The 26,120-nt window shown below is 43.5% G+C and overlaps 1 protein-coding gene across 3 annotated transcripts in view; it reads left to right on the top strand.

The window, feature by feature from the left end:
- Positions 1-26,120, top strand: part of Gpr89a (G protein-coupled receptor 89A) — a 37,993-nt gene that overhangs the window by 8,137 nt on the left and 3,736 nt on the right. For 2 of the 3 annotated variants that reach the window (XM_034499770.2, XM_076932979.1), the window contains 10 exons: positions 3,288-3,394; positions 3,923-4,024; positions 5,936-6,056; positions 7,048-7,128; positions 15,985-16,094; positions 18,069-18,157; positions 18,771-18,863; positions 22,654-22,749; positions 24,538-24,627; positions 25,313-25,378. In XM_034499770.2, the coding sequence (XP_034355661.1) occupies positions 3,288-3,394; positions 3,923-4,024; positions 5,936-6,056; positions 7,048-7,128; positions 15,985-16,094; positions 18,069-18,157; positions 18,771-18,863; positions 22,654-22,749; positions 24,538-24,627; positions 25,313-25,378 (955 nt within the window). Of the gene's footprint in view, positions 1-3,287; positions 3,395-3,922; positions 4,025-5,935; positions 6,057-7,047; positions 7,129-15,984; positions 16,095-18,068; positions 18,158-18,770; positions 18,864-22,653; positions 22,750-24,537; positions 24,628-25,312; positions 25,379-26,120 lie in introns of those variants that run through there. The other variant, XM_034499771.2, reaches the window with a different exon arrangement.

Below are 26,120 nucleotides of genomic sequence, written 5' to 3'. Positions count from 1 at the left end.
GTGAAAAATATCTACTGTGTGGATGTCAGTCAGTCTCAGGAGCTACAGTGATCACAAACAGTATGGGCTCTGACCACATAGTAACAGGTTTGGTGAAGATCATGAGTCTGCAGGGGGAAACTGCCCTGACCATTAGCTCTGCAGAACCCACTGAGCTTGAGGCTGCAGGAGCCTGGGCCCTGAGCTTCACTCCTAGCTTTCTGATTCTCAGACTGTCAGACTGAATTCTAGTCCTGCCTCCAACTTGGCCTACTGCTTGAAAAAAAAAATCAAAATTTCTCAGCTGTTTAAGAACCTTAGAGCCAGGCAGTGGTGGCACACACCTTTAATCCCAGCACTTAGGAGGCAGAAGCAGGCAGATTTCTGAGTTCGAGGCCAACCTGGTCTACAGAGTGAGTTCCAGGACATCCAGGGCTACACAGAGAAACCCCGTCTCGGGGGAAAAAAAAAAAAAAAAAAAAACCCTTAGAGAAGACTGAGTGCCAGTTCCTCTGTTTAACTCCCATGGTTAAGTTTACACATGGCCAAGCCGGTTGAGCTAGGGGTGTTTTTTAAAATATCTTTTTAAAGTAACTCCTGGGCCATGACTCCCTTACATTCAGAGTTGTTTTTTATCAGTCTAGACCTTGTTTGGATGAACTATGGAGAATGGACAAGTATATTTTTTTATGCTACTTGCTAAATCTCACTATCACAACATGGATGTCTTACTAATCTGAATAGAATTTAGCAAACTTTTCTATGAAGGACAAGATAGCAAATATTTTAGGTTTTGTAAGCCATAGGGTGTCTACCATCACACTCAGATCTGCCATTGTAAAGCAGAAGCAGGCACATGTAGTATGTAAACAATGGGCACTGTCCTGTCCCAGTGAAACATCATTTGTAAAAATGGCTGGGTGCAGGGGCCTGGTTTGCTGACCATAGATGTGAGTGGCAGTCGTGGACAGAACACGTGTGCTGCTTGTGGGCGTTGCCTCTGATCGATCCCGGGCAGTCAGTGCTTTGGCGCACTTCTCACATTCCGTAGCTTAGAGCGCAGAAGCGAGTGCTGCTCAAGTCTGTTTCTGCTTTAGGTTCATTTTTCAGACAGGATTTGTTTAGGCTGAACATCCATTTTTTCATGCTTGTCCAGCTGTGGACAGAACTGTGGACCTTGATCATGTGGTCTATCTTGCCTTTACTAGATAGATTCAAAATAGTTTTCAAAAGAGAAACTTGGTTCTGAATATAAGTATTTCTTTGATTTGCCTCTAAGTAAAGTATATGGCATTCTATTCAAATGCAGAGAGAGTATTGTTTGGATTTTTTTTTTCAAGAGAATATCACTTTATCTTCAGCTCAAAAGACCAGCTAAAACATGTAATCAGCTTTTCTTATGTGTGTGTTTTGCCTTGTAAGTGTCCATGTGTATGCCTGGTACCACGTTAGTCAGAAGAGGGCATCAGATCCTGTGGCACTGGAGTCACAGACATTTGTGAGCTGCTGTGTGGGTGCTGGAGACAGAATGGGGTTCTCTGTGAGAGCAATAAGCGCTCATAGCCACTGAGCATCCCTCTAGCCTGTGATTGACCTTTAATTGTCAGTACAAGTAATCCTAGATCAGACCTACTGCCTCCTAGCATGTTCCGGAAGCCAGCTGAAGCTCTGTGCAGTTCCTTTGCCTTCTAGATACTCTAACTGGGTTGATTCAGAGAGCAAAAGCTGCCGAAGCAAACAAACACATCTCTACACACAATGGCTCCCTGGAGGCTCACGGTTACTTACGGGTTCTTTCTTTGTTCACGGTGCCTGCCGTCTATAATGAGAAGCAGTAAGGACAACCCTCTGTAACCCGCACAGGTTTCTTTGGGAAGGATATCATCATTCAGGACATTGTTAAGTGAATCCTATGACTCTTTGGGGAAATTCATTATCTGGGTAATAAATTGGATTATACACTTCAAGTGGATAAATTGTTTCTCCAAAAAGCAAAAGTGCTACATTTTAAAATTTATTTCCTTTTTACTTATTTACTTTTTGATATAGGGTCTCACTATGTAGCCCTGGCTGGCTTGGGACTTTTTATATAGACTAGGCTAAGCTGACCTCAAACTCAGAGAGATCTACCTGCCTCTACCTCCTGGATACTGAAATTAAAGCTATGTGCCCCTTTGCCCTGTATAAAATTTAACAAAAAGAAAATGTATTTTATAAATATTAGTGAAAGTTGTGCATGTCAGATGTTAAGGTCAAACTATTAAAGAATTTCTGAGTCCTTATTGCTCAGAATTACTGTTAACATTTGTTTTCCTTTGATTCTTTTTTATTTTAGTTTTTATTACATTTATTTATTTATTGGGGAAAGGCACATAGAGGGCCCTGCATGAATGGAGGTAAGAGAACAACTTTCAGAAGTCAGCTCTCTCCTTCCATCATGTGGGTTCCAGGAATCAAACTTATGCCATCAGGCTTGACAGCAAGAGACCTTACACTGAACCATCTCACAAGCCCTGTTTTGGTTCAGTTTTGAGATAAGATGTCATGTAGCCCAGGATGGCCACATGCTTGGTATGTGACAAAGACTGTCCTTGTGATCCTCATGACTCTACCTCCCAAGTCCAGAAATATACGTGTGTAGGATTAAGCTTTCTTTTAATTCTGGTGGTGTTGGTATTGTTACATTTAAAGTATGTGTATGCTATTCATATTGCCTGTGAGCATGGCTGAAACATTAACATTCTTTTTTTTTTTTTTTTTTTTTTTTTTTTTTTTTTTTTTTTTATGAAAATCTCAGGTCAAGGTGATTATGTACTATTCAGAAACTCATATACAGTTTGTTTTGCTGCTTTTTTTTTTTTTTTTTTTTTTTTTTGCGAGACAAGGTTTCAATGATGTCACCTAAGCTGGCTTTGAGTTCAAAGTCCTATGTCCTCTCCTTAAATACTAGGATTATAAGCATGAGCCACCATAGGTGCGTGGGTGCTTGCATGCATGCATGTGCATATGTGTTTGTGTGTGCGTGCCCACATGTGTGCATATTATTTTAAGACAGGGTATTTCTTTGTAGCCCTAAAACTCACTATTTAGACCAGGTTGGCCCCAAACTCAGAAGGATTCTCTTGCCTGACTCTGAAGTGCTCAGCTTAAAGGTCCCCAGCTCAGTAACAGCCTGGTTGGCTGATTAGATGGGTCATATTCAGCATAGGCTCCAGGAACAAGAGAGCCTTTGAAATGATTACTAAAAGAATGAGAGTTACTGGCCTTCCCCACAAATGTCTTTGATTAATTGTCTTTGTTCATTTTAGCTCCCGTTACTTTCACTGGAAAATGAACCTGTGTGTGATTCTGCTCATCCTGGTTTTCATGGTGCCCTTCTACATTGGTTATTTTATCGTGAGTAACATCCAACTGTGTGAGTATTGTGCCTTCTTACATCAGCACGCAGAGTGGGATGCATGCTGTGGGAGTGGGTGATAGAGAGCTTCCTTTCTGTGTTTGTATTCTAGTATCTGGGGGCCCCACAGCAACTTAAGCAATCATCAGTGAATTCTGTCTGAAAGAGTAGGTTGTCTCCTGCCAGATTTATTTCTGTTTCTACTACAACATCTCCTTGACTTCGGCCCACACTGTAATTTTAGCAACACTTTTCTAAGGATGGGGAAGGATCTGGGAGGAAAAAGAATATGATCAAAATCTATCATATGAAGTGTTCAAAGAATAAATGAAAACAATATTTTTAAAAACTGAATAAGAGAAGAAATCTTAACTAAAATATGAAATGTTTTATTTACACTTGAAAAGGGTTTTTAATGGTGGTAAGAATGCTTTTGCCAAGAGTTATGTAGTCCTAGCACTCGTGTGTTAATTACACACACTCATGTCTGCAGTAAGCAAACTGTAGTAACTGTCATCCCTAACAGTCCTGTCTTCCCTGTCTCAGTGCACAAACAGCGAGTGCTCTTCTCCTGTCTCCTGTGGCTGACTTTTATGTACTTCTTCTGGAAGCTGGGAGATCCATTCCCCATACTCAGCCCAAAGCACGGTGCGTAGAGCAGAAGTGGGAAAAGGGGTTCTTTAGTTTTCTAATTTCAAAAATCATAGCTTTTTAAACTTTTGATTGTGGGAAATAGAGCAAGTTACTTCTCTCAGAAGTATTTGATTTTGAAACAAAATGGTTCCTTCTTTCTAAGAGTATCAAATGCTAGTTTGGTCCATAAGAATTACAGGGTATATTGAATGCTGGTCAGCTCTGTTACTGTAACAAGAGTTAATAAGTTAAAAGGCAGAAAGATTTATTTTAGCTCCCAGTTTTAGAGGTTTCAATTAGCGGTCAGCTGGCCTGTTGTTTTAGGTCTGTTGGAAGCCAGAGCATTATAGTGAGAGTGGATGACCAAGGAATACAGAAAAGGAAGGAGTGGAACTAGCTGTCACTCTTCTCTTCCAGAGCGTGTCTCCCTGACAGGCCCTATCTTGTTTCTCCCTTGACACTTGTGGGTGGGTGTGCAGATGCCAAGGTACTCATGTGGAGGTCAGAGGGCATCTTTTAAGAGTCAATTCTCTCCCTCTCCCTGTGGATCCCAGGGATCAAGCTCAGGCTGTTAGGCCTAGCAGCAAGTGCTCTTACCCACTGAGCAGAGCCTCTGCCCAGCTGCCCACAATAGCCACTGTTCACGTCACACATAGGCATGTCAGTTGGTAAAACTTAGAAACATCTAAGTCGTAGTTTCAAGAAAATCTGGGAATGAAAGAGCTTTATGCTTCCCAGATCCGGTAGAACAGGAGGACAGCTAAAAAAGATTGGATTGAGCTGAGTGACTCAGCATCTGTTGTCTGCCTCACCTCCCAGCACCCTTCCACATGGTAGCTTGGATTTGGGGAGGAAAATTCTTCCTTCATTTGGGTCAGAGGAAACATGTAGTTTTTAAAAGCACGTAGCTATTCAGTGAGATGACTCAGTGGGCAAAGGCATCTGCTGCCAATCCTGATGACCTGAGTTCCACCTCTGGGATCCACACAGTAGAAGGAGAACACTGACTCCCACATGTTGTCCTCTAAGCACATGTGTGCTGTGATGTGAATGCATGCAAACAAATAAATTAATTAATAAAGTATTGTTTTAATCAGGGTTTCTATTCCTGCAAACATCATGACCAAGAAGCAAGTTGGGGAGGAAAGGGTTTATTCATCTTGCACTTACACATTGCTGTTCATCATCAAAGGAAGTCAGGACTGGAACTCAAGCAGGTCAGGAAGCAGGAGCTGATGCAGAGGCCATGGAGGGATGTTACTTACTGGCTTGCTTCCCCTGGCTTGCTCAGCTTCCTTTCTTATAGAACCCCGAACTACCAGCCCAGGGATAGCACCACCCACAATGAACTGGGCCCTTCCCCCTTGATCACTAGTTGAGGAAATGCCTTGCAGCTGGATCTCATGCAGGTATTTCCTCAAGGAAGGCTCCTTTCTCTGTGATAACTCCAGCTTGTGTCAAGTTGACACATAAAGCCAGCCAGTACAGGTATTAAAAATAATTTTAATGGACACATATGTAGCATAGCTAATTTACTTAAAAGGGAAATAGCAATATCTCTTTCAGCATTTCATATAATAAAGACAAAGATCAGCAGCCTGCCAGTAATTAAAAATAAGCTTGTTGGCTGGTGAGATGGGAATTAAAAGCACTTGTTGCTCTTGTAGAGGACCCAGGTTTGGTTCCCAGCACCCATGTGATGGTTCACAACCATCCGTAACTCCAGTTCCAGAGGATTCAAGCTCTTCTGACCTCTACAGGTACCAGGCACACATGCAGGGGATACATATCACATAAATCAATCTAAAGCAAAGGTTGTAATGGGCTTGTGTAAGACACCAGTTGATATTTTAAGCAATGTTTCTTCTATAGCACAGACAAGCCACTCTGTGTATTGCCTGCTATTAACGTGCGTTGATTTCTTAGGGATCCTGTCCATAGAGCAGCTCATCAGCCGGGTGGGCGTGATTGGGGTGACGCTCATGGCTCTGCTCTCTGGCTTCGGTGCTGTCAACTGCCCGTACACATACATGTCCTACTTCCTCAGGTAACACGCACTTTATCTCCTTTCTTTTTCACTGTTACTAGAATTTGTATGTCTCGAGTCTTTAATATCCGTATTAGATCTAGGACTGCTGTTTATTCTTTCTTCCTCAGTGTCCATGGTGTGTATCTGAAGCCTTTCTAACAAGTCATTTTCTGTTTTTATTTCTTCGGAAACACCATCGCAGCAGTTTCCCGAGTTGATTTTAATTTAGATTCTCCTACCTTAACCTCCTGAACACTGGGATTACTGGCATGTGCTACCAACTCTGGCTCATTTATTTTTTAAGTGGCAAGTTTCATGTCTCTTTGCATACACTCTTTAAATTCGTCTTTCTAGTGGACAACAGTATGAACTTCTCCCAACTGCAGGAAATTGGTTCCACCTTGACATGAAATAGTAGGAGACAGTGCCAATTTAAGCATCTCCTTAAATTTTATGTCTGTGAATGTTTGTATACATATATGTATTTGCATTAGATATATGCCTAATACCCACAGAAACGTCAGATGCTCTAGAACTGGAGTTAGAGACATTTGTGAGCTCCCTGTGGATCCTGGAAAGCCAGGTCCTCTCCGGCAGTGGCCAGTACTCTTAACCCCAAGCCTTCTCTCTAGCCCAGTGGTTCTCCACCTTCCTGAAGCTGAGAACTTTAGTACAGCTCCTCATCTTGTGGTAACCCCAACCATAGAAGTATTTTCAGTGCTACTTCAAAACTGTAACTTTGCTTCTGTTTTGAACTGTAATGTAAACATATTTGGAGATAGACATTTATTTGCCAAAGGGGGTCACAACCCACAGATTGAAAGCTGCTGCTCTAGCCAATAAGCATATATTTTAAATGTGTCTAGATCAAAGCTAAGAAAGACTAAGCACGGTCCCCTCTGCTGTACTAGGACAACAGAAAAAATAGCTGTATGGAGTTTATGTTTCTCCAGATGGCTATCCGATGCCCAAGGGTGGGGCCCCATCACCAATTTCCTGCTCATTGCAGGAACGTGACTGACACGGACATCCTTGCCCTGGAACGGCGACTGCTGCAGACCATGGACATGATCATAAGCAAAAAGAAAAGGTGAGGCTGGCCCTGCGGTCTCTGTAAAGAGCTGGTGGGCTGCTTTCTTCCTTGTGGTAGGGTAGTGTACCATGAAGATTTACTCTCACCTCAGGGGAAGAAAATTCTTAAGTTCTACTCTCTGAATTTCAGCATTTCTCTTTAAATTGTTAGAATAATGTCTGCTATTTGGAGGGTTTATATATATATATATATATATATATATACATTTATTTAATGTCACTGAGGACAAGAATATCCATCCTTTACTTTAAGGCTATTTCAAATTCTTTTTCTCCAACTACCTAAGAATTCTTTAAGTCTTCTAGCCAGTGTCTTTATTTCTGTTCCATTGTTTTTCTCTCTACCCAGATAGACAGGCCAGTGACAGAGCAAAGAGAGGATTCCATCCAAGTCCAGCTTGGTGATCCTGTGACTTTAGTGAGATTGCTCATAGGAGCATGAGTGGCCCGGGCAGTTACATCACTGAAAACCCACGGTGTGAGAGACTCCTCTTGCAGGTTCTAGCACTGGAGCCCCAACTCTGCAGCTTTGAGGCAGCTCTGTACTGAAGAGCATGCATGTAGATGGATGCTCTCCCTCCCTCCTTCCCTCTCTTTCTCTCCTTTCTCCCCCTCCACTCTTCTACTCTCCCTCTTCCTCTCTCTCCCCCCTCTCTCCCTCTCTCCTTCCTCCAACTTCTGTAAACTGTGTATAGGAGGGACATCTTTGAACTTATTTGAATCTTATAACTCCTGAGTTTCATAAAATCTGAGACTCTTCTCCAATGAAATATTTCAGCCTTTAAAAAAAAAAAAAAAGCTACATAAAAGTCATCCAAAAGGTATTTCTAATCCATATTTTCAAAGTGACATTTTTATAGAAATCTGAGTCACAGCCTACAAAGCCATCTGAAATTAAATTATTTGCATTAGAATCTTTTATCTGCACCCTACAATGCATTCTTGAGCGAAGCACTGTGTCTTTGTGCCTTTGTTTCCTTATGTGTAAAAATTTGAATAAGCTAAGTGTGTTGGCACTTGGCTATAAGCTTGTACTTGGGAGGCACGGGCAGGAGGGTCGGGTGGGGTTCAGAGCCTGTCTAGGGTACACAGCACGTATTAGGGACCATGGCTACATGCAGAAGCCTGTCACATGACAAAAAGGAACTGTTAATGCATTGAAACTCATGCAGCCTCTAAGAACAGTGAGTCATACCTAGCAAAGACAAGTACTGACTTTATTAATAATCTGTGATAATCACTTGGTTTCCATAAACTCATTAGTCTTTAACTTTATGAAGCAGTCTCTGCTGGATACCATAGCACATGTTCATGTAGCTCATTGGTCTGCTGTCTTCACTGACGTTATCCACATATGAGTGCTCAGAGTTTTGAGTTGACAAGTAGTTTTGCATCTCATATTCCCTCCTCCAACACACTTCTATAGTTTGCTCCACAGTCAAGTCAAAGCAGCATTAATGGAAGAGACAGACATAGAATAACAATGAAGGCTCCAACTTACTGAGCAATATTTGTCTCTATTTGTACATGTCTGTACTGAAGTATGAAAGGTAGACAAGTGGCTGTACATTTATTTTGATATGTTACTTATATTCTGTACATTTCTATAGAAATATAAGTTTAATATGTATATGAGAATTATACTATTTTTGTCTTGAAGGTTGTTCTCACTTTTGTGATAGTTCTTCTATTAATGAAAAGACACAGCTGACATTTCAGGTAGACTCAGACCTGAGGCTGTTGAAGATGGAACCTCTTGCCCATCTTATACTAGCTGACTGGTCAGGATCTAGGGTGGTTTGTGTCCTCTAAGAGTCCCTTGACTAGCTAGGCTCTCAGAGAAATTGGTCTGACAGCTGGACTTGATTAGCACAGCCTCTTCTAGTAGAACTAATGGGACACACAAACAGCTAACAACACTGGGCCCTCCACACAGTATAGAATAACCTTTTGGCAAATGCCCATTTTAGATTTCAGCACAGTGGCTTACAAGAACAGCATCTGTGCAGACAGAATGGGGAGGAGTAGAGTATACACAGGACCCTCGAGTCAGGTGCTGCTGGGCTGTCCTTTAAACTGATCCAGAGCGGGACAAAATGCATTCTGAGTGAAATTTAAGAACCAGACCTCGAGTTCTCATGAAGCCATAGAGGAGACTTGGGGTCTGTCAGTGAGAGTCAAGCAGTTGCTTCTGCAGAGGGTCTTAAAGATGAGCATTGGACTCACTGGGAAATGAACAGAAGCAGGGAAAAAGAAAAAAGGGGAAGTAACTGCTAGAAGTTTCTGGATTGTCTAAGTTGTTCCGTGGCGTTCAGACTAGCAGAATGCCTGGGAATCAAAAGTGAGGTGTTGAAGTCCCAGGATGCTAGAGGGGCAAGATCCATCATTTAAATGTCAGTTCTGAGCAGATCTCACCTCGCCACACAACATGTGCACACAGGAATTTCCAAAAATGCTTATTATGACTGATGAGCATGTGCTTCTTAGATTTGCAGGTTTTCTCTGCCTTTGAGTGGCTACCCTAGGTTTGTGTATGCTGAGCACACACTCATGACAGAAAGGGAGAGCCTTCTGGAGGGAGGTGTCAGAAGGTAGAACTCAGGAGTGGTGTAGGGATCAGAAGTTTAGGAGAGAATAAGAGAGAAACTCCATAAGGAGAGAAACCCCAGTGAGTGAGTCCTAAAGTGTGGCTACAGAATCAGGTGATGTCCTTGGTTAAGCACTGATTTCATGGAGGCTCTGGGAGGCCATAGAGCACAGCTCAGAGGTGGACCTGTGCAGAAACATTAGCTGCTACAGGTGCCATGGACTTTCAGCCAGAATCTAGGTGAGCTAGGTATCATGCAGGTACACTGTACAGTTCCCTGAGGAAGAAGAGTCCACAGGTCCATGTATCTACCCATCCAAAACTCTAACTTGGCTGTGAAGAAATGAAACTGAGCACTCCATCATACAAATCAGGCAATAGAGACTAACTCCAACCACCAGATGGTGGTGATGCACACCTTTAATTCCAGCACTTAGGGGGCAGGGCCAGGTATCTGATCTCTGAGTTCAAGATCAGCCTGTTCTACAAAGTGAGTGTCCAGGACAGTCAAGGCTACATAGAGAAGCCTTGTCTCAGAAAACCAAGAAAGAAAGAGGGGGGGGGGGGAGAGAGAGAGAGAGAGAGAGAGAGAGAGAGAGAGAGAGAAAGAAACTAACTAACTAACTCCAAATGGGTCCAGATGATAAAACTTTAGCCAGTGCAACAATGGGGAAAGTGGGCCCTGCACCTCACCTGGGCAGCATAGTAGAGCTGACACTGGTAATGGTGGGAGCAGGGGAGGAGGGTTGTGAGCTGGTCCCAAGGGCGTGAGAGTAGCAGAGCTGGCCCTGCCCCTTGCCGGCTGTGGCATTGGGTGAGCTAGCCAGAACAGTACTGGAAATCATGCCCTGGTGGTCTGGAGGCAGGAAAGCTGACAGGCTGACCAGCTCAGCTACCACCCAGGCCCAGATCCAGGGCTCTAAGTTGGCCCACTCCAACATCTACCCCATCTATGAACTGCTAGAGCACATGAAGGGGCCAGTCCTGCAGATCCAAAGTTGCAGTTTCTGCACGACACAAGGCAACAATAGGACATCTGAGAGGAGTCTCGGTGAGGATCAGGATTGATGGTGTAGCAGAAGCCAGAAGCCTCAGATCAGACCAATGACTCACACAGTGAACATTTGTAAGTAAAGAAGTGTGGACAAAAGGGTGCACTGTGAGACACACTGTGACACACTACTGCTTCCACAACAAGATTTTATTTTCCTTTTGGGAAGGAGGTAGCAAGGGCAGATGTCAGGTATGGAGGGATGGGGAGATGAGTAGGATTGGGGTACATGATATGAAATTCACAAAGAATAAAAAGTTAAATTAAAAAAGAAAGAGTAAAAGGAAAAAATAAACCTCGGTCAGATTAGGTTCCTCCTGAGACAATGCTGGGAAACTCCAGGGCCAGACTATAGTTGTTTCCTCTTCCTCGATGATGCTGATGTGGATAGATCCATGGCATAGTCTTCAAAGACACTTCTATCCAGGTCTGTCGCTCTCAGTGCTGTGAATCCCTGGGTAGTTTTCATCCAGGTTTCCGGCTCCTCAGCTGATGTCCCAGGCAATAGAAAGGATTCGCATGCAACTAGCTCAGAGAAACCTTGTCCAGACCAGCCCTGTCCTGAGAACATTCAAATCTCAGATGGTTCCATCTTGGCCTTAAGGAGGACTGCAAAAAATAGCATCTCTAACTGGAACCCATTCAGAACTGCTTAGTCTTCCCCCACCCCAAGAACTTTTGTACAGTGTTTTGCCATCTATTGTATCCTGAAATGTTTGTAAAGTACCTGCCAGATACCTGTTCCATACTAGGTACTAGTTCTTTGTTCTATAAAACTGGCCTTCTACTAGACCAGACAGTAAAAGAGATAAGAAAAAAAAAATGTAACCAGACTAGAACACAGCTAACATAGATACATTCAAAGGAATGAAAGAAAGCATGATGTTAATTAGTGAAAGAAATGAGTTACAACAAAATGCAAACTCAAGAAAGTCCAGCAGAAATGGGTATTTTACTAAATGATCCTGAAACAGTAAGTCCATAGACCTTTCCCTCCTCAAAAAAAAAAAAAAAAAAAAAAAAAAAAAAAAAAGCCAAATCTAAGTGTCCCAATATGTAGAAAGATGAATTCAAAACAGACCTTGAACTTAGATATAAAGGGTAAAACTACAGAACTTTTAGGAAAAGAATCTTTGAGATATAGAGCTAGGCAAAAAATAGAATCCCCAAAATACAGTTCAAACAACAAAGTATGGATACAGTGGACTTCACCAAAATTAAAACTTGCTTTGCAGAGGAGTATGTAAAGAATGAGGAAAGACAAGCTGTGGATAGTGAGGAAATGTTTGAGAAGAGACTGCTAACTAGACTTTTAAAAAAGAAAAACTTCTAAAACTCACATGAAAACAATAGTACAATCAGAATGTGGGGGGAACATTTGGAAGGCAATGGGCTCATGGAAATGCACGGGCTCACACAGATGGAAACTGTGTCAGCAGCACCGACATTAGGTCAAACCCACTGTAAAGTTCCCATACAGTGAGGATGCCTCAAAACCCGTGACAGGCAGTGTGGAGATGCTGACGTTCTGTGTTCTGTGTTTGCATAGGCCCATGCTCACTTCCCATCACTCATGTCAGACAGCATGCAACCCCTGTACTCCAGGGAATCTGACACCCTCTTCACACACACACACGCACATACACGTGCACATAGCCTTTTAATAATGATGACATAAAGTGTTCATCGGTAAGATGCAGATGTAGGATGATAGAGTAACAGAATACAGTCTAGCTCTCCTTAAAAACTAACTATGCCAGTATCCAACTCCAGAAATTATACTGCTGTTTATGCAGACAAATGAAATTTTTACACTCACAGGAGAATGGTTACAGAAATCTTTTTATCAGCTTTATTCATAGAAGCCCCACACTAAAGATAGCTTTTCGTGAGTGAATGGTTAAAACACTGGTACAGGGCTGGGGAGATGGCTCAGCAGTTAAGATCTCTGACTACTCTTCCAGAGGTCCTGAGTTCAATTCACAACAACCACATGGTGGCTCATAACCATCTGTAATGAGATCTGACACCCTCTTCTGGTGTGTCTGAAGACAGCTACAGTGTACTCATATACATAAAATAAATAAATAAATCTTTAAAGAAAAAAAACCCACTGGTATAGCCATACTGTGGACTACTATTTAAAAGTTAAAACAAACCAACTACTAATTCACACAACAACCTGAAGAAACTTTTGCTTTGTGGATTAGAAAACCATTCACCAAAAGGATAAGCAGTGTTAAATTCAAATCATACACATATCTGGAGATGACAACCGAACACATGGAGGACAGGTTAGCGGTTACTAGCGGTGGGGGAATTGTTGGCAGGCAAGTTGTGGGCAAAATGAAAGTCCTCTTAGTGATGGAGATGTTGTATTCTTAAGTGTTTGAATGTCGCTATCCTGTTTCAGGAGAGTGGAAATGTGGTGAAGAGTACATGGACTCTATACTTAAACCATATGCGAGTGAGTGCACATCAGCTCTAAGCGTCAGAGGCCCTGTGTGCTGGAGTGTACAATGAATTACAACAGTCTAGCTAGCCCATAGCAAAGACACAGTGCAGGTCATTTGTTTACCAGCTATGAGCCTAGCCTGGGCAGGTTCTGAGCTACTCTAACTTATATCCCAGCCATGTGTCACTTACTTGTTTCTCCTGGCCATGTGCTCATGGTCCATCTCTTCTCTTTGTCTCCCTTCTCCCCCTCCTCCTCTTCCTTTTGCCCTTCTTTCTCCTCCCCCTCTTCCTTCTCCTCTTTCTCTTTCTCCTTTTCCTCTTCCTCCTCTTCTTCCTCTTTTTTCTTCTCTTCCTCCTCCTCCTATCTCTCCTCAGACCCCTCACTCAATCCTCAAGTCCTGCCTTCATCTCCCTACTGCCCAATCACAGGTTCTAGCCTTTTATTAACCAATTAATAGGAAATTGGGGAGCAGGATTTACATAGCATCACTTGTATTTGTGAGGATCTGCTTGTGCAGGAGAGGGGCAACCAGATCTTGGGGCCAGTATTTAACATTTAAATACATAGCAGCACCAAACCAACCCCCAATACTGGTGAGATGGTTGAGCAGGTAAAGGTGCTTGCCTGGTGATATCAATTCCATTCCCAACCCCACATGCTTGAAGGATACACACACATGCACACACACACACATACACACACACATACACACATGCACACATGCACACATGCAAATAATTTTTAAATGGCTGAGCTAGAAATAAGAACCATAAAACAATAGGTGACATATCTAACAAAGGGTAGAGTGCTTGCATCAACAACGCATGTGCTAAACTTGGGGTGGTACAGGATTAGTGTGAGCCCTGCACAAGGATAACATGAAACCTCATGAAGTGTTTCATAGTCCTTTAAGAGCAGACATTTTCAGCCTCTTCCCATTCCTGCTTCTGCCAGACCTGAGCCACCTGCTTGTGGTTTTCCTATTAGGAATTTTTTAGGGTGGGGAGGATTTTTCGGGGGTGGTTGGTTTTGTTTTGTTGCTTTGGGTTTGGTTTGGTTTTGGTTTTTCAAGACAAGGTTCCTCTGTGTAACAACAGCACTGACTGTCCTATAACTTGTTCTGTAGACTAGGCTGGCCTCGAACTCACAGAGCTCTACCTGCCTCTACCTGCCAAGTGCTGGAATTAAAGGCATGTGCCACCATCACCCAACTGTTATTAGGAATTTTTAAATGACATCCAGCCCATAGCAAATAGCTTTTTTCTTGTTGCAAGATGCTCTTAGGAAGAAGGAGCAGTGGGAAAAGTGAAGGTGAAAATGTCTCCTGCGCTTGTGTGTATGTTTGAATGGGTTGTAAAAGCAAGTCTCAGAAAGCTAGCTGCCGCTCATCCTTTCTACATAAGCACGTCTGCTTTTGTCTGCAGCTTATCTGCCAAGAGTAAAACTGGCTTAAAATTAGGTTATTAAGATCAAAAGTGAAAGTAAATTGTCTAAAACCAGGGTAATTTGTCTGTGTCCAGCCAACTTTCACTTCTGCTTATTCCGTTTGCTGTCTGCTGAGAGACAGCATAGGCAGTTAGTGCCACACCACAGCTTTTAGATATTGACTAGGACAATAGAAATGGCTTCTGTGCTCCCCCTTTGAGCTGCCTTGCTGGTAATCCCAGCTGTTGAGCCAAAGTAAACTGTAAACTAACTGCATAGCCCAGAACTTCCTCACATGCTTGTCCCACATTCCCATTAGAAACTGATGGAGTCGTGGGTCTAAGCCTTTCCTTGGTTCTTCTTTACATCTTCCCAAAATGCCAAGTTACGGGGAGTGTGTCAGGAAGGGCAGCTCAAGCTTGGGGCTGTTTGATTTGTACCTTATCCAGGCAGAGCTCACTGAGGAGGAAACTATTTCAGCACCAAAATGAACATACCTAACACTCTTTGTTATGAATGACCTTTTAACTGATGCTTTAAAAATTTAGCCCACAGAAGTGCCATCTGGCCCTTCGTCACCTGGTACCATTTGTCTCAGACATGATACCAATGCTGCTGCTTCCTTATCCACGTTTTTATCTCTTGTCGCCCAAAAACTCCCACCATGAATTTCTCTGTAGCTTACTCTCCTATCTGTACTAGATTCGCCCTGGTTGATTTTAGGCCCATTGTGCTCTTCACATAATCATATGTGTTTGCTAAGCTCACAAGGACCTCACTCTTAGTAGCTCTAGGTAGACTGGAACTTGCAGCAGCTGTCACTATGCCACTGAGGGCCCCACAGATAGGAGGGGAGGAAGGAACAGTGCCATCTTGTCCAGCAGTGGCTCAGTGACAGTCATGGCAAAAGATGGACTGCAGTGAGTTAAGGCCCCCATCTGTGTGAACTTCCTGTTTCCTTTCTGTGGTCTGCTTTTCCTTGTGTTCCTTCTCTGCACCTGGTTCTTTATCTAGAATTGTTAGCTACCTCGTTTGTTCCTTAAATGATATTAGCATATGGCAAGAACGGGTGACAGTGTTATTTCATAAATCTTTACAACCACCCAGAGTAAGAAAGTAAACTGGGTCTCTCAGCTTCCAGGTGGCAGAGCCAGATGTCAGATGTATTGCCTACTCCATATTCTGCGCTCCTGGACCAGGCCACGTCGCCTCTGGAAATGTTGTCTTCTGTGTAACTCCTAAACCAGTGAGACACAGCTGTGACACAGGACGGTGTTGAGATGAGGCTACAAGTCACACTCCTTTGCTCAGGCTTCTGTGCTCTTTATTGCAGAATGGCCATGGCACGGAGAACAATGTTCCAGAGGGGGGATGTGCAGAACAAGCCATCGGGACTCTGGGGCATGCTGAAGAGCGTTACTGCCTCAGCCCCAGGAAGTGAAAGTATCCTTTATCTTCTTGACTCTTCTTCTCCACTCTCCCCCAGGGACAGAATAAAATGTAACGCTGAGTTAGTCTCCTCTAGGGTGCCTGACTACATCGGGGTCGGCCAACACTGGGCATAGGAGGTCCAGTGGGCTCGTCATCTTTCCAACACTTGTACCTAACCATGGAAGCATTGTCTCTGAGCTGGAGTACACCTATCAAGTCATTTTTTCCATTTCACAGATGAGAAAATAGACCCAGAGAGGTGAAGTCACATGGTGGTTTGTGGTAAATGTAGGAGCAGAACTATGGCCTCAGCTTCATAACTTGTTCCACTGTGCTGTTCTGCCACCCACAGATGCAAGACCACAGAGGACAGTGGCTCCCTACAACAATGGTTGGTTCATGTGTGTGGTGGCAAGGTTCCATTCCTAACCCAGTTAGTGCCACACAGATTTCAAATAGCCCCACATCCCCTTTTTTTAAAAAACAAAAAACAAAAACAAAAACAGGGCAGCCTAGTTAATGGATTGTTCCTGGCCCTGCTGGTTTGGAGGCTAACTAGTTCTCATATGGAAAAAACCAAGCCTGTGTGTTTCACCCTTTCCTCCTCTTCCCTCCCCACAGGCTATTAGGTCAAACTGAGGGCTGAGATGAGATGACATGTTCTTCTGTCTCTATCACCCAGTTAAGTCAGTTGGAGAAGGATGCAGACTATTGTGATGGATCATGACACCATTCTGATGTGGCTGCAGATAAGAATCAGACAGAGAAAGCCAAGTGACTGTAGCAGAGAAAGAAAAATGAGTCATAGAGGCTAGAGAGATGGCTCAGTGGCTAGGACGGGGGACTGCTCTTGCAGAGGACTTGAACTCAGTTCCCAGCGCTTGTAACAGGTGACCCATAGCCACTCTAGTTCCAGGGAGAGCCAAAACCTCTGCCTTCTGAGGGCATCTGCAGTCATCTGCACAAGCCCCCACACACTTATATACAAACAAGTAAAAGTAAAATCAACCTTTTCTTTAAAGAAAACCAAATAACCCTGCAGCACTTGTTCTGTCTCCTGTTTCCAGGCAGTGTCTAAGTGACAGGAGAGCCCCTCACTCCTTCGCAGGGAGACAGACCCGTAATGATGCTAAGTGCCTTAGACCTTGCTGATAGCCACTGTTGAGAGGAGGAACTGAAGGGCACTTGTTGATTTCACAAAGGGAGGAAAATTTGAATTACTGGAACTAGCTATCTTACTATCTTTATTACTTTAAAACTCATAAGTGTAGGTTGGCATCAACAAGGTATCAGGGGCTTTTAGCTCCCTGAGCTCCTGCTTCTTTAATAGGGGAATAGTGACACTTCTCACTAGGGTATGGAAGCTAGCTAGCATCTGGCAGTGAAAACACGGGGCCTTATGTAGCAGACAGCACTATGCTCCCGCTCCTATTAGATGTATGATAACTTGGAGCAAGTTGTTTAACACTCCCAGCCTCTATCCTTGGCTGAGAAATGGGTCGTAGCTGTCCCATGGGATTGTGGCGGGGTAAAAGAAGATAGCATCTGGAAGAACTAAAGAAGGTAGTGCCCAAAGCCCAGCCTAGTGAGACTGACCACGCACATGCACACGCGCACACGGTGTTATGTGCGCTGTTTCCTGGACCAGCATCACTCGGGTAGCATGAAACTGATGAATTGTGGGTCATGGTGTATACGCCATTTGAGGACTCAAACAGAATTTGATATAGAAAAGTAAAGCAAAACACTAGCCGTGAGAGCATCTCTCTGAGACAGAAGCTGGCAGATGCATGTGGGGTACTTCTTCAGCCTGCATCAGCCTGGCAACACTGCCCTGAAGCAGTGCTGCTGGCTGCTGTGGAAATAAAAGATACGGGCAATTCTCAGCTTCTTCCCTATAAAACAACTAGAGAAGATCCAACCTTTCTTTCCGCTGTTTCCTGAAATTTCTCTGTGATTTAAACCTTGATGCCTACTTTTTGCCAGATCTGACTCTTATCCAACAGGAAGTAGATGCTTTGGAAGAACTGAGCAGGCAGCTTTTTCTGGAAACAGCTGATCTGTATGCTACAAAGGTACAGAGTGAGGCGACAGCTGTGGTTTACCAACACGGTTGAAGAGAGAATGAGACCTCATGGGCTGGCAGACCTCTGCAAGCAGGCAGTGCTTCTGTGTAAGCCGAGTGGCTTAGGAAAGAGGCTTGCTGTTTATGAAATCACTCCTGGATGTCAGTGTAAATCACACGGAAAATGCAGCATGATTTAAATACAGACTACCCTAACCGTTTCCAAGGGTAGCTTCCGAGTGGCTCTAAAAAGTACAAGGTAGCCAGCATATGCTTAGAGACAGGCCTGAGCCCACTTGACACCTTAACCTGAGAGAGAGAGAGAGAGAGAGAGAGAGAGAGAGAGAGAGAGAGAGAGAGAGAGAGAGAGAGAGAGAGATACAGAGAGAGAGATACAGAGAGAGAGATACAGAGAGAGAGATACAGATACAGATTATGAAGCTCATGGAAGAAGGCTGTCGTGTCTCTGGCTGACAGTCAGGGCTCCGCGCAGGTTGCCCCAGTAGCCTCTCTTAATGTTATTTTCATGCGTGTTGTATTGACTCAGCCATAGGCATGTGAATGCTTTTATTGAAAATGTCTACCTTTACTAAAAACCATGTTTTGTGTTTGGTTTTCCTTAGGAAAGAATTGAATACTCCAAAACATTCAAGGGAAAGTATTTTAATTTCCTGGGTTATTTTTTCTCTATTTACTGTGTCTGGAAAATTTTTATGGTATGTATATTATAGAATTTTTGTTGTTATTATTTTATTGGCCTTATTGGCATTACTACATATTTCTATTATTGTTGTTTGTTAGTGTCTACTAGTAATAATAAAGTTCTGTGTGGGTGCAGGTTCACATGAGGCCAGAGGACAACTCTGGGGAGTCAGTTCTCTCCTTCCACTGTTTTGGGGCAAGGTATCTCCCTACAAGCTCAGTATTCCAGGCTGGCCAGCCCACAAGCTTCAGGCAGTTCTCTGGACCCACCAGAGTCAGGCTATTGAATCCAGCTTGGGGTGGGGTCAGATTCTGGGAATGAGACTTGGGTCCTCGGGCTTGCAAGTGTCTACTACTTTCCCCGACTAAACTGTCTTCCCAGCAACCATGTTTTTAATGGCCAGAGTGGGGTGAGTTTCTGGGAGTAGCAGCCATTTCGAGGGCTTGACTGATGCATTGAGCTCAGCTCCGCACTGGGTTGAGTCAGCAGAGAACACAAGCTGTCACACAACCAAGCGGCTTCTCTTTCCCCTATGCTTTGGAGGACTTAGGAAGGGGTATGCATAGGTTTCTTATTGGACACTGTTTCCATAGTCGGTGTGAGCACCTGAATATTTCACTTCAACTCCAACTTGCAACTCAGAATAGAAGCATGCATGAATGTGTGTCTGTGTGTGTGTGTGTGTATAGTATAGTATATATTTTTTTTGGGGGGGGGGGTGTTGGTTTTTCGAGACAGGGTTTCTCTGTGTAGCTCTGGCTGTCCTGGAACTCACTCTGTAGACCAGGCTAGCCTCGAACTCAGAAATCTGCCTGCCTCTGCCTCCCAAGTGCTGGGATTAAAGGCGTGCGCCACCACCACCTGGCTAGAAGCATATTTTTGATGACGTGCGCCCTTAAACCCAAAATAAAATTTAAAATGTTCTTGTGTACATGGTATTTGTTTTCTGCTCTAGCCTCTCTGGTTCTCCCTCAGTGATTTATTCCTCATGTATTTTAAGTGTATTTATTCTCTACTTCTGACTCAACTCTGGGTGTCTGTGAGTAGTGGCCCTGTGGTTGTGGGGAAAGGCCAATTTGATGTTCTAGTTGCATGAGTTTCCTGCTGGGGCTGTTTGCACAAAGGTGTTCTTTGCTGTAACTCTCTTAGGTGCCATTTTAACAATATTTCACTCTGATGTGTATGTCAGTCCCAAATGGTTTATGATTTTTCTCTTGATTTGTTCTGTCTCAGTGTACCTAGAAGTGTGTAATGTAATATCTAGGGGTTAGAAATGTAGCACATTTGGTAGAGTGTTTGCCTAGAGTACATGAAGCCCAGGGTTTGATTCCCAGCATTGTATAGTCTGTGTGTGGTGGCACATGCCTGTGATCGTAGTGATTGAAAGGTAGAGGCAACAGGTTCATGGTCAGCCTCAGCTACACACTAAGCTCTGGACCAGCCTGAGCTACTTAGACCTGTCTCCAAAACAAGATCTGGAGAGCTCCCAAAAACCGTTGTCTGTTTGATTTCATGAACTTAGAACATATGTTTTATAATTTGAATAGACACAGTCAACTAAACTGGCATGATGAATATTAAATGTATCCTTGAGTAGAAGGTGTATTGTACTCTTATTGCCTAGAATGTTCTATAGATGTTCACCTACAACATTATTTTTTATAGTCCTTGTTTTTCTAATTTTATTTCTGTATGTGGATGAGTATTTGACTTCCATGTATGTCTGTGTACCACGTGCATACCTGGTGTTCATGGAGGCCAGAAGGGGGTGGATCCTCTGGAATAGAGTTGTGAACTGCCTGATGTGAGTACTGGGAACAGAACTTAGGTCTTACAAGATAGTAAGTGTTCTAAACTGCTGAGCCGTCTCTCCAGCCCCTCGAATCTTATTTTATCAGATATTAAGGGAACAAATTCAAGTCCTTTGAATTAAGGTGTTTTTCTTTTTTTTCTATCAGTATTTGCTTTTTGTGGTCTTAAGGTCCATTTTTATTACTTTTAGGGGATATGCAGGTGCCTGTGGAGCCAAGGGACATCAGATTCCTGTGGCGCTGGAGTGACAGGTGTCTGTGAGGTGATGACACAGGTGCTGGGGACCAACTTAGGTTCTCCACAAGAGCAGCACCTCTGAGCTGTCTCTCCAGCCTCCTGCTCCATCCACTTTGAAGCTTTGGGGTTTTTTTTGTTGTTGTTGTTGGTTTGGTTTTGGTTTTTTTTTGTTATTGTTGTTTATCTTTTGACCCACACTTTTTGGGTTTTGTTTGTTTTGAGATAGGATTTCATTGTGTAGGCTTGGCTAAGCTGGACCACACTGTGTAGACCAGGCTGGCCTTGAACTCATAGAGACTCACCTGTCTCTGGCTTCCATGTGCTGGGATTGCAGGCGTGTGCCACCATGCTCAGCTCTCGTGCTTTCTTATTTCTGATTGACACACACTGGCAGACTGAAGGCAGTGTGATGCTCTGACTGTGCGCTGAGCTGATTGACACACACTAGCAGACTGAAGGCAGTGTGATGTTCTGACTGCTCTGAGCAAGGATCAGTTCCAGGCGAGGCGCTGTCCCCTCTGCAGCAGCTCTTCCATCTCAAGTCCTCTCTTTGAGACACTCTGAGATATATAATGCATTACTTTTTAATGTTCTTATTTTTTATTTAATGTGTGAAATAATGGATTTCACTGTAACAGTCTGAAGCTTTTTATGAGCTATAGAACATTTAGAATCATTATACATCCTTTGTGTTTTATAAAATTCTACCAGCACACTGGCAGTGTTTCTGCTGTGACTGCTTATTTGATATTCACAGAGACGCTTCCCTCTCGTGGATTGATGCTGGTGTAATCGATCGTATTCCATCCTTTTACTTTAACCCATTTGTATCTTCATAGTTAAAGGGAGTTTCTGGTAGACAACATACACAGTGGTCAAGTTTTGATTTTTTTTTTTTTTATTTCAGTTGGACAGTCTGCCATTTCACAGAGCCAAGCCCGTCCCTTTATTGCCCACAGCTGCTGTCACACTATAGATGCTGAGTTTGCTGACCTGTGATTTAGACTCTACAGTTAGTGTTGTTGGTGGCCAGATTTAAAGTTCCCACGTGGCTGTTGGCTTGGCATTTGTCAAACCTCTTCTTGCCCTCCTATTTTTTAAGCTGCCTCCACTGGGAAGAATGGGGTGTCGTTCATTCCAGGTGATCTCATTTGTTAGCTCGACAGCCATAGTCCTCTGACTTTGCTTAATTAGCAAAGAATTAGCACCCTGGCATTTGTTGGTTCTTACTCTAACTTCATTTAGCAGAATGTAAGCTTTCTGACCTCTGAATCACAGAGTGCACATGCTTTATTGCCCTTGACTCTTTATAGAAAATAAATATGAGAGACTCATTTGCCTTTGTGAGTAAACAAAATAGATTTTCTAGTCATGGTTTAGATTGGAAGGAAATTAAATTGTATTTTGGGAAACATCAACCTGTAAGATATGTTCATTAATTCATGTAGAATCATTTGGTTTTTTAATTAAAATTTTTAATTATTTGTTTATTTCGTGTGTGTGTGTGTGTGTGTGTGTGTGTGTGTGTGTGTGTGTGCGTGCATGCACAGGCACATGTAACACAGGGCATGTGTGGCAGTCAGAAGACAGCTTACAGGGGCCATTTCTTTCCTTTTATCTTGTGGGTCACAGGGATGGGTTCAGGTTGCCAGGCTTGATGGGTGGCAAGTGCCTTTGCTCCCTGAGACATCAGGGCAAGTGTCATTCTTAGAAATGTTGATGAGAGGTATTATAATGTAAGTTCTGTCTTGCAGGCGACCATCAATATTGTTCTTGATCGAGTTGGGAAAACTGACCCTGTCACCAGAGGCATCGAGATCACTGTGAATTACCTGGGAATCCAGTTTGACGTAAGAGCCATGCTAGATCCTAGTTTAAGTTTCTTTCTGCTCCATCCAGCCATAGCCTGACACTCTGGCTTTAACTCCTGAACTTCGGGCCCATTTGTCCTCTGCATGTGTTGACAGCTCACACAGCACATTTGTAAACAACCAGGTTTAGCTTTCTTATTATAAAACTGTAAGCAGGGTAGGGGGTTGAGGCTTTAGCTCAGTGGTAGAGTGCTTACCTAGTAAGCGCAAGGCCCTGGTTCAGTCCTCAGCTCTAAAAAAAAAAAGAAAGAAAAGAAAAGAAAAGAAAGAAAAAGACAAAATAAAAAGCTTTTGCCTGGCAGTGGTGGCGCACGCCTTTAATCCCAGCACTTGGGAGGCAGAGGCAGGCAGATTTCTGAGTTGGAGGCCAACCTGGTCTTCAGAGTGCGTTCCAGGACAGCCAGGGCTACACAGAGAAACCCTGCCTCAGGAAAAAAAACAAAAAAACAAAAAAACAAAAACAAAAACAAAAAAACCTGTAAGCGGAGATTGGTGCTGACCTTCATGGGTGCTTCCTGCTGCTACAGGCCCCCCTTTGCCTGCCCACAGCCAGCTACCACTTGGCCAGTTTTTCCCTGCCAAGTATCCAGACCTTTCTCTGTAATATTCAACGAACTCTTCAAACTTACAGCTCACCTTTGATCTCCTGGTAGAAAATTAACAACTAATTAGTGTTCTGAAGTAGGACAGAGATGATAAATGATCTTTATCAGTCAAGTAAGGTGGACCTTGGACCATAATTGATTTGTTACCTATGTACAAAATAGCGTTTTTTTAAAGATCACTTCTTCCTATTTCATAAAACCAGCATAAACACAGCTTATCTTGAGGTCAGCGTCTGTATTCAGAGTATGATGTATTTCCAGATGGCATCATTCAGGCTGATGAACTGTTAACATTAAGACTAGTGCCATGTTTCTTTGTCCTGATGTGGACTGTTTAGCTTGCTCTGAGCTGAGCTGGGGGGTATGTACTGCCCTTGGTCCCCGATCTCAGCATAGCAAGTCCCTGATCTCAAGAGGCAGAGGCAGGTAATCTCAAATAATTTACCTCAGATAAGTCTCAGGTACAATTCAAGGCCAGCCTGGTCTACATAGCAAGTTCCAGACTAGGCAGGGCTACACAGTGAAATCCAACAAATGGTTTTTTTGTTTGTTTGTTTTTTGTTTAATTGGGCTATGCTTTTAGAAGTGAGAGCTCTGAGGCTGCTCACATGTATCTGGTCCACCCATGATGCATCTACTTCTCCCGTGGTCATGCTCTGAATAACAAGCCTTTTAGATGTTAACACAGCCCTGGCCTTACGTACCTGAGAACAGTAGGGCACAGGTTCCCAAAACTGCTTCTCCCTGTCAAGCAGAGCAGGAGAAGAGAGCTCCACTGTGTGGCTCAGGTGAGATCCCTGAGAGTTCCCGTGCAGTCTCCCTGTGATGGCCTTGGTCTTTACTTCCGGAAGTGCTGTGTGGTCAGCAATCCTTTCTCCATAGCATTGAAGGCAGTCAAGTGCTGCTGTGTCCTCCTCGCCCGTTCCTCTTGCTTCTCCAGGAGAATCATGTCACCTCCTATGGGCTTTCTGCTGATGAGTGTTTTCCTCCTACCTCTCTCTACTGGCTTTCTTTGCCCCTTAAGACTTGAGTCTGCTGATTAGGGGACCCAATGCAGTCTTCCCATGGGTATTAACCACAATGTCATAAGTCATCACAGTTCATGTCAGCTCCCAGCTCTGCCCACAAATATAATAGCCTCTTCTTCCTGTTCTGACGGCAGGTGAAGTTCTGGTCTCAACACATTTCCTTCATTCTGGTTGGAATAATCATTGTCACATCCATCAGAGGACTGCTGATCACGCTTACCAAGGTATGTTGTGTTTAAACGGCCTCATTACATGACTTCTGAGTTAGATTCTCAGCAGCAGTCTGAACAGCTCTGCAGGTTGTGGGTAAAGCATGGCACTATCTAGCAGCCACAGATGCATTCCAAAGGGAATAAAGGATCCCTTCTGTTCATTGATCTGCCCTATTATCTGTAACCAAGCTTGGCACAGGATATTCAGCAGATACACAGAAAAAAATGACTGGGATGGACATTCAAGGTTCCAATGATTGTAAACCACAGAGAGGAAGACAGCGGAAGTGGAGGACAGAGCACACAGCTCCTACTTTGCAACATAAAGCAGGCCATGTGGGGGTGAAAAGTGGGTCCTCCTAGTGATGCTGACACTGAAAGGAAAGCAATAGGGAGGGAAGAACTCGGGCCCTTGACAGCTGCAGGCCTGGAGTGGTCCCAGATTGCTGTTCAGTGTTGTGCTGATGCTGGGGCATTACAGGTTCTAAGACTTAACAGCCAGGGTTCCCTGTTGAGTCACCTAAGACCACCAACTATCTCAGGGAAACTGGTTTGTATTGTATTTTAAGGCCCTCTCTGTAGCCTTAACTTCTAAACCTGCTGTACTTTCTTGCCATGAAAGAGGGTAGCTGCAGCATGTTGTCATGACAGCAGCTTGCCGCACCGCCTATGTTCATCTCTCTCCCTTCCTTAACAGTTCTTTTATGCCATCTCCAGCAGTAAGTCCTCCAATGTCATTGTCCTGCTGTTAGCACAGATAATGGTAAGTTTATTGACTGGCCTTTATGTCTACTGTAATAAAATGCCAAAAATGTGATTTTTATAGGGGAAGGTTTTTGTTAAAACAAAGTCTATGTAGGCCATACTGGCCTCAAATACTCTTATGTAGTGAAGGGTAGCCTTGAACTCTTGATCTTTCTCTTTCTCAAGTGCTGGGACTTCAAGCATACATGCACCACCACACCCAGCTTAGAAATGTTTGGGGTTTAGTGTTTTGTTTTCTTTGGAGGGAGAGGGGTTATGTGTTTGTGTGTATACATGTGAATCCAGTTGCCCATTGACTCCCAAAGAGGGTATCTGTTCCCTTGGAGTTTAGTAGGCAGTTGTAAGCCACCCAATGTATGTTCTGGGAACCAAACTTGGGTTATCTGCAAAAATAGTACATGCACATGTGACCACTGAGCCATTTCTACAGCCCAGATTTTTTTTTTTTTAAAGGTCTAAGTTAGGCCAGTACAGTGGCTTGTTCAGTGGCTGCTAATGGTGGTGGCCTCCAGGCCTGATGACCTGAATTCAGTGCCCAGACCCCCATGGTCAAAGTAGTAAACCAATCCTGACAAGTTGACCTCTGACTGCATGCACACTGAAGAAGATGCACACCAATACACCTCTGTGTATAAATTAAGAAATTGTATGTATATGGGTGTTTTGCCCACTTGTATATATGTATATAAACGGTGTGTGCCTGATGCCCATAGAAACTGGAAGAGGGCTTTAGACTCCTG

Source organism: Arvicanthis niloticus, chromosome 4 (assembly GCF_011762505.2).
Source record: "Arvicanthis niloticus isolate mArvNil1 chromosome 4, mArvNil1.pat.X, whole genome shotgun sequence".
Taxonomy (NCBI): Eukaryota; Metazoa; Chordata; class Mammalia; order Rodentia; family Muridae; genus Arvicanthis; species Arvicanthis niloticus.
The sequence above is the reverse complement of the archived record's forward strand: the minus strand, read 5'-3'. Positions and strand labels throughout refer to the sequence as shown.